This window comes from Sitodiplosis mosellana, unplaced genomic scaffold (assembly GCF_009176505.1).
Source record: "Sitodiplosis mosellana isolate CC-2019 unplaced genomic scaffold, AAFC_SMos_1.0 Smas_scaffold_47, whole genome shotgun sequence".
NCBI lineage: Eukaryota > Metazoa > Arthropoda > Insecta > Diptera > Cecidomyiidae > Sitodiplosis > Sitodiplosis mosellana.
The window spans coordinates 3,126,256-3,139,273 of NW_022595289.1; the positions used below are offsets into that span (position 1 = coordinate 3,126,256).

A 13,018-nucleotide genomic window follows, 5' to 3' on the forward strand; every position below is an offset into this window, starting at 1 on the left:
AGAAATGTTAAATGCATAAAATGTGATTAAAAGATGAACCGTTTGTTTTTTTGTGTGTCAATTCCACATGGTTTTTTTGTTTCGTTTTAAATCTTGGTATAAACAAGTCAATCAAGTTGTTGGTATAATAATGAAGGGAAAAACAAAAAAGATGATACGATTATTAATATTTAAAATGACAGAAACACAATCAATGTTGTAACGAGTCCAAATGAGACACAGAAAAGCAACAATTATTACTGTGACAAAGAAGAAATTTCAACATTCCTCCGATTTTGTACGGGGGCTTCCCTTCTCTTTACTCTACCTCTTTCTCTACTCCAAATAACTAAAATACACAAACAGTGTTTATTTTTTGTCACCTTAGATCAAGCAAACAATGGACTTCATTTTTTGAATTGCAAACAATGATCGTCGCCACTTTTTGTACATTGTGTATAAAATTGTCTAATAACTAATTCCGATTAGTCTTTAGATTGATCTAATTCAAATTGTTTCATATGTTCAACTAATTTCCACGTTTCGGTAAAATGAAAATCATCATTAAACTTAACCACTAAGCGTTTAGCTGGATTTTGTCCTATCATTTTACAATTTTTGGTTTCTTAATTATCTACCTGAAAAGTAAAGTGTATTGAACAAGCTGTTGCTAGAGTTACTAGTGTTCGTATTGCTGTTACTGGCCCAACGATTTTCACTTGATGTGCTTGAGTATGTGTTTGGTGCGGCAACTGAATGATGCGAATGCTGATGCGATGGTTGTGACGCTGGACTTGGTACTTGCTCTACGGCGGTTGTCTCATCGTTCGGATGTGTGTCACAATCTTTCATAAATTGAATGATTCGCTTGGTCTCTTTCATGTGATTAACATGGATTGCTTCCGACTGTACAAGAAACGCGAAAAATATGCATTAAACATTGATTTCAAATCAATTTCGACTCAACAATGCAAAAGATTTCGAGTAAACTACTTACACTGGCTGTCAAATTCATGAAATTGTAATACTTTTCCAGCACTTGAACCATGTCAACGAAACTGTGATTGCGTAGAATTTTGCGCACTTCCATCTCATGCTGCTTGCACTCCATTATCAAGTTTCCAATCAATAAGCAAACGTAACTCGCCAAAAATGTGTGTTCCATGTGATTGCCAGCCTTTTGCAACACTGGAAGCAAAATGAATCGATTCCGTTTAGTTTTAATGTCATCGCAATCAATGAGGTGATTGTTTGCAAATCCTCATAAATCCAAAGTCATTGTTAAAATTTCACTTAAATACTTACGCTTTGAAACCGTTTCTTCCACATCTTCCTGAGATTTGTGTTTATTTTTGTCACGTTTTTCCGGATTGTTCAAAATGTCGTCTGTGTTCTGTTCAACAAGTCTGCGAAAGAGAAAATTTTATTTTCAGTTAGACAATTTCAGACAGTAAAATGTTTCTCGGGTTCATGTCCAATGAAATTGAACCGATGAAGCAAATATCTGTTGCCGATAGATAGTATGTCTTATTCTTATTCTTATTCGGACCGATGCGTTCCATACCTTGCCATTTCTTCGTATTTGTAAAAGTATTCGATGATCGCTCGGATTGCTGGAACTTTATTGTACTGATTTCCGAAGTCAGACGGAGCATTGGTTTCCATGATGATTTTGCGATTTTCTTCCGAGTACGTAACTAAGTTAATGAGCAACAATAATACCTGCGGAGAAATGAGAAAAAAACCAATAATAGTTACCACTTTGGGATAATTTCCAAAACAAAAAGTACGAGGGTGACACTCACTAAAAGACTCAGTTCGAAAACGCATTTTTCTGGTATGTATTGAGGTGCTTGGAACAGTAGATGTAAACAGGTATCGAAAATAATGGGTTTTTCACCGAATAGAACCGAACCCAAAGGCTTATTGTTGAATGTATGCGTTAAATTGATAAGGACTTTTAGCGTAGGCACAAGAGCTTCTCGCAGTACGACGCCTTGCTCGCCAGCCGGTGATGCTTCATTCGTTGGATATAGCGAAATTTCACTGTCGCACAATTTATAGAATTTGACCAATGTTTCAATCACTTCGCCGTTCTTGTAGTGAAGAATATACTTTTGATTCTCTTCATTGCGTTCCGACACATTTTCCAATACCCGTAAGCAACGTTCGATTTTCCGCAATTTCTCCAACAATGTTTCAGTCCATTCGATCACATAATCCGAGATCTGCTTGCAACATTCACATATCGTGTTGATGATATGTTCAAGGCCACCAAGCTTTCGCATTTCATCCTTAAACCATTCGCCTGCCCGCTTCGATGTCAGCGTAAGTAGTGTTTCCATGGCCAGTGTGCCGATCGAAATGTTGTCCAGATTCAAGTGTTCAGCTTTACCCTGGCTTTTGATTTCACGGCAAATTTCAATGACTTTTTGTTCGTTGCGCTGCGATTGTTCGTCGGTAAGACCGGTTTCTTTGTAATTATTCTTGCGACTTATGTCCGAATCCAATAGATTCAACATTAATTCCAGTGAATGCTTGTCCAAATCCATGTTGAGATTGTCTTGAATCAACACGAACATAATTGCGGCGGTACAGAGACCAAGACTTTGGTTTTGTGTTGCATCATGCAGAGCACCGAAGAAATTCGTTGCTGTGCCATGTGCTCGGACATGCATACGGAACGCAGGCGTCATACACTTGAAAGCCAATTGAATTGCCGCCAAACTTCGGGTAGCAATTGGATTTTGGGATTTCAACGATTCGAGAATGTATTCGACATCATCGTCCATCTCTTGGAATTCACCAATTTCCTGCATTTGATGCGCCTTCTTCACATTTCGAATGCGCAGATCGTCATCAGGTACATTTGAACGCGCTGTTCGTGTGAACTTTGACAATGTCGTCGAGTTAGAACCACTCAATGCACCCGTGGACGGTGAATCGACATCGTCGTCTATGTCGAAATCGTCTTCGAATGTGTTCAGCGGTGGATTACTCTTTGCATCATGTGGCGATCCCTTCTCCTCGGAATCATCGTCCCATTTGTGCTTGTATACATGTCGTTTCTGTTTGATGCTGTCTCCTGAATCGGTATCGATTGCACGACTCTTGAAAATGCTGCCTTTCTTCTTCAATACCAACTTTACACTGGGCTTTTCGAAGATTTCCTCTGGCTTCTCCTCCGGTTGATCGAATTCAAACGATGTCGACGTATCGTTATTGTTTGATGCCTTTTGCTGGTCATGGCTGCCATTAAATTGATTTTGATTTTGACGCTTCGTTCGATTTCCGCGCCCTTTCTTCTGCTCATCGTACGACTCAGCGGTCGGAGTATCGTCAAACGGCAGTTTCAAACTGATTGCATTCAATTCACTTTGTGTGTCAGATTGAGGTAACGGTAGTGTTAGGGTGTCGGATGATAGCTGTGCGATTGGTTGTGGCGGTGTTGGATCTGCTGGTATTTCTTCTGCAGCCAATTTACGTTTTCGTCCATAGCTCCTCGTTGGCGCCACTGGAGCTGGCTCTGAGATTTGGTCCTTTTCCTAATCGATGATAGATTGAAATGTAAATATATTTGGAGCAACAACCTCGGTAATGAAATCAATTTGAAAAACTTACCTTCGTCATATTTCCGTTTGCGGTGTGCCTCGTTGAACGAGTTGGTCGCTGTGAAACCTGTGGTTGCGACATTTGGTCAGTATTTGCAGGACTTTGATTTGCTTTTGCTTTGGCTTTTCTTCCACGACGATTACCCCGTGGTTCACTGTTAGTTTCTTCGTTCGGTTGATTTTCTTCGATGTGTTCTGCTGGCAATGGATTCGAATGTTCAGGCACGAAAATATTTTCGTCTTTGTATTGCTTTTTTGCGGCGGCGGTTATTCGCTTTTTGGGATAGTTTTCGGTGACTTCTTTAACTGGTGTTTGTTCCGTTTGGATGTTGGCAAACTCGTTCGATGGCACGGTTTCGGTCACCTTGGATGCTGGCTCGTCATGCTTCCTCCGACCTCGTTGCTTTTTCTGAACTGGTTCTTCTGGAACGGTTTCGGTGTTTGCTTCGAACTTGGTTTTATTCTTGCCCCTACGCTTTTTCGGCAAAACACCACGTTCTGTGTCACTGTTTGCTGTATTGCTGTTTTGTGCATCAACGTCGGCCGATAGATGAACGGGAATATTGGTTTGGTTCAATTGTGGACTGGCAAATTGTTGATATTCTGGTGAAATGCTTGCTGCGGCGGCGACAAAATGAGATTGTGTTGATGGATCAAATGGTCTGTGTGTCGGTGATTCGGTAAGTGTTCGGTAGAGTTCGTAATTAGCCGTTCCGGGTACTGGAACATTGTCTTCTACCACATTTCCCGTAGCTGTATGCTGCGGTGTTGTACGTCTCGTACTTCGTCCTCGATATGGTTCCGGCTGTTCGTTTTGTTCCACCAATTCGGAATTATTCCTCAACCGCGCATTGGTTTTGATCTTCAGTTTGATTGGTTCTGCTTTCGGTTTGGCTTTCTCTTTCTTCGGTTTTGCCGTCGCAACGTTTGCACTTTGATCGTACTGGGGCTCGTTGGCTGTGTAACCGATATTTGCGCTTGTCGATTGCTGCTGAGTGGCTAAATCCTCTGACAACACCGCTACCAATGACGCAGCAGCCGAAAAATTTGGATTCGGTTGAAATTGTTGGGAATTTACGTTAACGGTTTGCTGAGTTGGTGATAAATATGGAGGCGATCCGCTAATGCCCTCACTATCTGTGCTGATAAGTCGAGAGGTTCCCTATGACGAAAGCGAAAAAGAAAAAGAAAACATATTCAAAAAAATGCACAGCCGACAATAAATCCATCAACAATAAGGTCTATTGATTGCAATTTGCACAAGCAAAACTAAGAAATCGGTGATCGGCAACGGTTTATGAAAGTGAAATATGCTTTTATATTGATGCGACACAAGTGTGCGATGCATTTCGAAGCATTCCGTTCAATAAATGTATACGAGTATGTGTGACAATGTCAATATTTTACAACACTGTGCGCTTACAACGCGTTTTTTTTTCTTTCCTTCGGTACTGTACTAAGCGCGTAATTTATAAAAATCGTCAAGTGATTCATGTTTAAGGATTTTATCCTATTTAAATCCATTTTGAATTTGAAAAATGACGTGGTCCTTGATATAAATTCGACTATTACACGATAAGAACACTTTTTCATATCAAGGCCATAGTTTTCATACATGTCAAACATCATATTACTGTTTGTAAATCTGTGCATTATGGTGTATGTGACACTGATTTCTTTTCAATATTTTTTATTGGTTACAATTTTACCTTCAAAATTCATTTTTTTTTAAATTTTCGTTTAAAGTTTTTTTCTATTCAAAAATATCTTCAAATAAAAACAAACAAAACAATCGATTTATTTAATCGAACACACTTTTTACACTCTACACTCTCAAATAATGAACACAATATGAAAATAAAAAAATTTGAACGAGTAACCAAGTCAAATGAAGTGAAAAAAATACAAGCAGATGCTTTTTTGCCACCAAACAGACTAATAATGTTGACACTTCACACACATAATGTTTTCCTATTTTTTTTTTCAACGTTGATGTTGATGTTATTATGTTACATACAATGAACTGACACACCGATACACGGAATTCCTTTGAATGTGGTCGTGTGCTGCACATCTGTGAGGGAGCGGTAACACTGTCGTAGAGCGCGCGTACACAAATATCAAAAATGGCGGAAAAAAATCATTCAACGTCAGATCATATCGTAGTTGTTGTTGTTCTGGTTTTTTTTTCGTTACGGTTGTTTTGACATTTGATATGGGTGCGTTCACACGAAAATCACTCACACTTGACAAATACATGTTGTTGCAACACAAAAGTTCATGACACCGAAGTAATGAATAAACGATTAAATTAATTTGAAAAAAGGAAATGAAAATGCTTACTTTTGAAATTCGTAGAACGATTGGCGGTCCGCAGTGTTTCGACGGCAAATCACCCGGTTGCAGCATTTGTTCGTCGTGATATGGCTGATATGGTTGTGGTATGTTTTGTTCGGTTGAATTGTACAAATTATTTACAACTTCTGCACCATGGATTGGCGATGTTATCAAATCATTGGTGGCTACAGCGGCAGCGTATTGTTCAGCGATTGGTTCATCGTTTGATAATTGTGCCCTTGAATTTCGTGGTGGGCTTCGGCTTTGATCCTCTGAATAGTTTACCACTTTCCTCGTTCGTGACAATACCCTCGTCGGTTTCGGCGCTTCGACAATCTTTTCGCTTGGTTTTGACTTTTTCTTTGATGCCTTTGGCAATTTTTCTGGTTTTGGCGGCTTTGCCGCTTTTTCTACTTTTGTCGGTTTCTCCGCTTTGGGTGGTCTTTCCACTTTTGGTGGTTTCTCCGCTTTTGGCGGTTTCTCCGCTTTTGGTGGCTTTTCTGCCTTTGATTTCTTTGGAGAATCTCCTTTCTTCTTTCGCTTCGGCTTTTCCACATATAATTGCTGCTGCTGCTGCTGATAAGCTGCCACCGGATTGGAAAAATACGATGATGGTGAGCCCATAACAGCGGCGGCCATCTGAGAATCAGACAATGCCGCGACAATTGCGTTTGCATCAGGCACTGAATTACGACTTTTGAAGAATTTTTTTGGCTTCGGAACCGTACTGCTTTCCGACGGTGACTGAACTGTGTTTGTGATTCCACCATCGATCAACGATTTCGGTGAAAATTGTGCATACTGCAATGATGGATCTTGATTTGGACTGAACGACGCAAATCCTACAAGAGACGCAATTCAGTTTGTTTACATTCAAAATACATTGGTACTCGATTTGGATATTTAGAATTCATTCATTATTTATACAATTTGCATAAATAATCGAACTTACCATAAACCGGACGCGCTCGCATCGATGTGAAACTTGTGACGCCCCATTTTCCAACAGTTCCCGCAGATCTGGCTGCGACTGGTCGATTTGTGTTTTCTTTTTCCTTCAGCAAAGCATCTAATGGCAACGCATACGATGGTACTGTTCGACTCTTACCCCAACGTGACATCTAGAAAAAATGCAGGTAAACAGCGAATCCCACACACAAAAACAATGAAACGTTATTAATTCTGTTTACATTCCATTCCAAGAAAATTATAAATAACTGCGAGATAAACACTAGAAATGTTGATATAAACAGTCAGCAAATGCTTGGAGATAGCCCTGTCCACTTGAAATCATAAAATCGATAAACATAATTGGGGCTTTTGTTTGGCCATATCATAGCCTATATCGATGTAGTACATATGTCATGGCGATGCTGCGATTGATATTCAAAAAAAAGAAACGTTTCGATAGCTGTTTCAAAAAGTGTGTTGAAACCAAAAACGAGTTTTTTTCTTCATTCGAATGCACTTGGCGTTCTGATTGATAATTCAATGCCTTGTGTGTGTGTATGTGTCATACCAGACCAATGCATACATAAGAAATGCATGAAGTGAAGATCAAGAAGAAAATACGAAATAAACAATGAAAACAATAACAATCCGACTGAAAACAGCGCACTGTCTAAGGCTTTTTTCCCTTCATTCGTTCGGGAAATCTAGTACAATTCCATCATCACATCCACACAGCATTATGTAAATGTTTATATACATATATTGAATATATCATATGTCGTGCATGGTACAGTGTGCCGAACGCAGCTCACATACCGACCCACTGAGAAGATGAAATATTCACATAAAAATTTCACGCACAGCTCAAAAATGAACGGACCGAAAACTTGACATTCATTTTGTTTTTTGATGGGATTTCATTTATGGCCCTTTCCTTCCGTAAAATTATCGACTGATTTAGGGTTATTTCTATTCACAAAAAGAATACAAATTTATGGGCTCTCAGTGCGGATTGCACAGTCATTTTTTCTCGTTTAATATGCATTACAGCCTTTCAATTCGATGAATACCTTCGATAACTCATATAAAAAATTACTTTTGCTACAGCACAAATAAAATGAATTGTCCACAAAGTGATATCACTTGCACCAATTTAGAGAAAAAGAATAAGCGTCGAATTGCACGGAATCTTACATCGAATTGTGTGGAATTTTTTCGAGTTGTGGTTCAACATTTACTTGAATCTATCGAAAATGTGGGATAAATCACATTGTAATTTCACCAATAATTGTGATTCTTCACGTTTCTGAATAGTTGCCCACTAATCACCTACAAACACATTTAAAAACGCGAATTGAAAGGAAACTCTCTTGACATTAGATGTGCAGCGAAAATAATAGCGAATGACTGAATGAGCGGCAGTCGTCTTGAATAAACCAAACATACGAGCATGCCGTCCATCTCGCTCACACTCTCATCATTCGATTTGCCGTAACGTGTGTGTGGCTCTCTGTCCATCCACTCGATGAAATTCACGTTTGTGCGCAAAATATGAATGTTTGGTCTTCGAAAACCTGCTGCCTTGCACTAGTATTGGTGGCAAATTTCAATGTATTGTTCCTCTTTTGGCACTTTCATTTCACATCGTCGTCCGTCCGAATGTACGTACGTACGTTCGTTTCGTTCTGTGCATGCATATACACAGATGCAAGGAATACAACTCGATTTGGTGAACTCGTTCTTATTCATGTTGTTATTGTTGTTCAATGGACGACAGAATCACTATAAACAATTTGAGAATGTACGTGGATGAAGCGTTTGCTCTTTTCTTTCGTTTTGTTTTTTTTTGTTTTTTATTACATCCACGCTGAAGAAGACGTAATTAATACAGATGGCGATTCTTTGCATCGATATACTTTCCATTGAAACTTTATTCGGGCCAATCGCAAATATTCAAGCGTATTCAATTCGCAAAATATTAAATTCGCTGATAACTACGGGCGAAATGAAAAAGTCACTTTTGAATAAATGCAAATGAATGTACACAATTCTAAAAAGTGGAATTTCGAAACATGCTATTGATTTCCAAGAATTCATTATCGTGAATTGCATCGCTGACTAGTTTACTACCGAATATCGTATGGTTTTGAGATGTTTGACGATAGTTGATTTTTTGCACAGTAAGCTAATAGCGTGAATGTAACAAACATTGATATCGGTCAATTCGCACCTTACAACAACTACTCGATTACACACTCGTTGACGATGATTTCACCCGATTTTTTTTCCCTTTACAAACAATTTTTTGTGATGGATGTTATTTTCAGCCAGCTATCAATAGTGGCCACTCATTGATACAAACAAATTTGTGTGCACTGATTTTTGCGCTTTAAAACTTTTCTTCGTCGGTTTCACACTTTAATTACAAAATTATGTCTAAGTAAGTAAATACGGCCATTTTGGGAATGCACTATGAAGTTGATACTCTCTCACTCACGATTTGTTTTTCGCTTTTGTTACGGTGCTGCTGCTGCCTCTAATTTGTATATATAGACAGAGAGTTATACATGTAGCCTATAATAATATATCTGAGTCGCGCCGCGCGCGCGTTTCATCCATACGCAAAATTCAGTATTCTTGTGTGTATATACGGAGACTCGACGGCGGAGAGACCATTGAAGAGGAGAAGCATACAGTTTCAACGTACTAGATCCCATGTACTTACACTTTGGTACAAACACATCTTACATGCATATGCTTGTGTATGCGTTTGCGTATGTTTGTATTGGATTCGATATATCTTCGTTTGTTTTCACTATGATGCTGGATACGTGTGTTGGTGTTGGATTTCATTCAATGAGTTCATCTCTCTTTTTTTACCAATTAATTTATTGGTACATACATTCAGGCGCATTCAATACTACCTTTTATTGCTCGAGCACATTTTCATTCAAAACAACGAGTTTCGTTTATAAATGGAAAAGAAACTTTAGAAAATAAATTGTTTCGGTTTTATTGGAAATAGGTTTCGTTTTTCACAATCTTCTGACAATTTTCTTGGTCAATTGGAAACATGAATGAAATATCAATGTCGTATTTAGGCAGTTTCTCCCTAGAAATTTAAAGAAAAATAGATTTAGTGGTCAATAATACGTATACATGGAATGTTGAAATCGAACCTGAGGAAACTGATGACGTTCGCACCGACCGTTGGTGTTCTGGAGAGCATCAGGGCCGACAAATACCGATTGGACTTCGGCTTTTCCGCACAATGCATTATTAATGCCCACTCACGGTACTCTGTGTCGATAATGTATGTGTTATAGACTCCCTCATCTGGAAAAATGGTTTGAATTATTAATGAGTATGGACGCTTTTGGCCCATGATTTTCAGCTTTATTGATGACATGAATTGAAAAAAAAAAACTCCGAATGATGAGCTAGATTTTTTTCTCTTTTCCTATCAAAAAGTCAGATTGAAATTGGTTCTGATTTGATGAAAAATGTTGGTATTAAATAAGATATTCGACCGAAAAGGTATATTCTTAGGTTTTTTCTATGATAATTGGATAGAATTTTTGACTTCTTCCATGAGATAAATGCACTGCATGAACAGTGTTCATTGAAAACACAATTTTTTCCACTTGAAATGAGAAACGAAGAGTTGACTCACATATATATTCTGCGTGAATCCAATGAGCTGGAATGTCAACATTTGGGACGATCCAAGTCAAATTTCCGTACAATGCGTCCATGTCAGGATCGTCTTTGTATAAATACGTAAAATTCATTGTGATCTAAAAAGATTGAAATCTAAATTGAGCAAATCAAGTGCATAACGGCATTTTATTTGTCCATTCATACGAACATGTGCACTTTCCGTTGATATCGAGAAATTACATTTCATGCAAGAGTATTCGGCCGCTTCCTCAGACGACGCATAATATTCAATAACATACCAAAATCCCATCATATCAGTTATATTGAAATTTCGCATCGCTTTCACCTACGGCGAAAAAAAAGTAATAAAGCAGAACGGTAAAGTCCATAAGAAAAGTGAAAAATAAAACAAAACAAGAAAACAAACACAAATGAGTTCTCAACTTCAATTCATTAAATTTTATATGTGAATTCGGTTTCTTTCACCGATTCATTTCAATGCTTGAATAAGACAATGTGCCCGAATAGCAAGTTGAATTGGATGTTGACCTGTGGACAGTTTTCTTGTAAGTCTGGACGATAGGGCACCGGATGGAATTTATTGTAGTCGAAGAAAGCAATGACATACGGTGTATGGAAAATATTCAACCATAATACCAGCGTCAATGTAAATAAACAAGTGATTTTGCTCGACATATCTATATTTAAATTCACTCGCTTTTTAAATCACTTGAAACACTTTTTCTTATGTAAACACACGCGTTTTATTCGTAAACGTAAAGTAAAACGAAAAGTGAAATTATCTATTGAGACGAAATGATTGTGTTATGTGGAGAAGCGATCCGTTCCAATATTTTTTCGTGACTACTTGAGCTTTGTTCATTTGATAAAAAAACAAAACATAAAACTTTGTTTTCAAGAATCATACAATGGGTTTTATCTATAACGGATGCCGGGGCTACAGTTTTTTTTTTCATTTCAGCTCGAAATTCAATGATAAAAGTACGTGTTGACATTTTGAAATGTGTATGAATAAATTTAATCCCACTTCATTTGATCGCCTAATGATTTTAGAAAACATCTTGTTGAATAAGTTTTTTTTCGAAAGACTCAGAATGACCGTTCAAACTGCTAAATTTCAAAAGATCGCCTGCGATTACGAACATCATTGCACCATGTGTCATTATTTCTATTCACTCATTAATGGAGAGCTAACGCTTAAAATACTTCAGAAGCTTCAGTTTCATTCATGCTTGCAGAAATTACGCCGTAATTATTTCATCGTTGCGGCTCATGCAGATTTCATTGTTCAACGTTGAAAATATGTCTGGCTGTTATCATTCCTTTCAATGTGGTTCAGTATGTAGTATGTACGAATTGGTATTTCAAAATCCTCACAACTGTTCACAATGGACAGGTTTTTAATTTGAGCATACTTTTAATTTTAAATAACTTGCGCTATTTCACGTGGAGATTGTATGAAAGCCCGATTGCATAGAATGTGTTGATCGCGTCATTTATTTCTTTCTTTTTTCCACCGCGACTTTCTTTTGTGCATTCTTTGAATTCGCATTGCTCCAGAATGTTTGAGCATAGCCGACATCTTTCCTTCTTGTCCGCTTTGCACAGTGCTGGATCCGTGAGCTGATCTTTCAGATTGAATCCGTCTTAAATGTACTCGTCGATTTTTCTCTTTTGTCGACAATTGCGATGATGGGTGTTCGTTGAAATTATCAAACATTCAAGATCTAATGGCTTAGCGCTCGCATTAGAGCCTCCATCCAGATGCAATTATTCGAGCTAGTGTAATTTCGGTGCGCACATGATGAATTATGTGGTCATAAAAACGGATGGAAATAAATTTCCAGTGATAAGTATCAATCGATTGATCCTTCAAGCAAAACTCATAGTTTTCAACCTCAAGCAGATACGAAAAGTAACAAAAATGCATCTTTTCTCCGTTTCCGAATTTATGTTAACGTTTTTATTTTTGTTTTATTTTCGCAGCAACTAAACGAGCCATGAATGAACCATTTCTCACACATTGAATAACCGATTTAAATTTTCTGTGATTCTCTTTCAACATTCATCTTTTCTGAAGTGCGAGCGTGTGCGCGCGCGATCGATGCTCTTTTTCATCTCTCTTCCTCTCTGTACGTATGTGCTTTGCAGCGGAGATGTGTTCGCTCTTTTCAAGAGCTGGTCAATTCAATGTTCTTCGCAGCACAAAATCGCACAGTATTCGCGGAAAAGAAAGGAAACTGCAACGTAGAAAGAGTGAATACTGAATACTGATAATAAGAAACACAGCCATAAAAACAATAATAATAAAACGCTAAATAACTTCGAAATTCTGTGTCAACAGACTTGGTTGAATCGCCTGTGTCACACATTCGATGCGAACGAGTGATTGCAATGGCAATGACGATGCGTGTGCATCGTTCATTTATTGAGGTTCAGATCGCCTTGTATCGGTTTGT

The 13,018-nt window shown here is 38.1% G+C and overlaps 2 protein-coding genes across 6 annotated transcripts; both read right to left on the bottom strand.

Moving 5' to 3' along the window:
* Window positions 1-41: 41 nt before the first annotated feature.
* On the bottom strand, window positions 42-9,563 carry LOC129570084 (protein wings apart-like). 5 transcript variants are annotated; one of them, XM_055449485.1, is made up of 9 exons: window positions 9,109-9,563; window positions 6,880-7,048; window positions 5,934-6,769; window positions 3,601-4,752; window positions 1,785-3,524; window positions 1,544-1,701; window positions 1,285-1,385; window positions 977-1,167; window positions 42-885 (listed from the first exon to the last, which is right to left on the bottom strand). In XM_055449485.1, the coding sequence occupies exons 2-9, from the start codon at window positions 7,046-7,048 to the stop codon at window positions 610-612; spliced, it is 4,623 nt and encodes a 1,540-aa protein (XP_055305460.1). In that variant the 5' UTR covers window positions 9,109-9,563; the 3' UTR covers window positions 42-609. The 5 variants fall into 5 exon arrangements, with proteins under 5 accessions (XP_055305460.1, XP_055305461.1, XP_055305458.1 ...); XM_055449486.1 differs by having other exon boundaries at window positions 9,376-9,451; XM_055449483.1 differs by lacking the exon at window positions 9,109-9,563 and adding an exon at window positions 8,073-8,867.
* Window positions 9,564-9,854: 291 nt separating this feature from the next.
* LOC129569910 (uncharacterized) lies at window positions 9,855-11,384 on the bottom strand. The gene is made up of 5 exons (XM_055449143.1): window positions 11,088-11,384; window positions 10,747-10,884; window positions 10,552-10,675; window positions 10,058-10,214; window positions 9,855-9,990 (listed from the first exon to the last, which is right to left on the bottom strand). The coding sequence occupies exons 1-5, from the start codon at window positions 11,232-11,234 to the stop codon at window positions 9,891-9,893; spliced, it is 666 nt and encodes a 221-aa protein (XP_055305118.1). The 5' UTR covers window positions 11,235-11,384; the 3' UTR covers window positions 9,855-9,890.
* Window positions 11,385-13,018: the final 1,634 nt, after the last annotated feature.

Bases quoted from the DNA above. Each gene is read 5' to 3' on its own strand.
- LOC129570084 (XM_055449485.1), bottom strand. From the start codon at position 7,048: ATGTCACGTTGGGGTAAGAGTCGAACAGTACCATCGTATGCGTTGCCA. The intron at 1,702-1,784 runs GTGAGTGTCACC...ATTTCTCCGCAG, and splicing joins TTTTCGAACTGAGTCTTTTA to GTATTATTGTTGCTCATTAA. The intron at 886-976 runs GTAAGTAGTTTA...TTTCTTGTACAG, and splicing joins TCATGAATTTGACAGCCAGT to TCGGAAGCAATCCATGTTAA.
- LOC129569910 (XM_055449143.1), bottom strand. From the start codon at position 11,234: ATGTCGAGCAAAATCACTTGTTTATTTACATTGACGCTGGTATTATGG. The intron at 10,885-11,087 runs GTCAACATCCAA...TTTTCGCCGTAG, and splicing joins TACAAGAAAACTGTCCACAG to GTGAAAGCGATGCGAAATTT. The intron at 10,676-10,746 runs GTTCGTATGAAT...CAATCTTTTTAG, and splicing joins TATCAACGGAAAGTGCACAT to ATCACAATGAATTTTACGTA.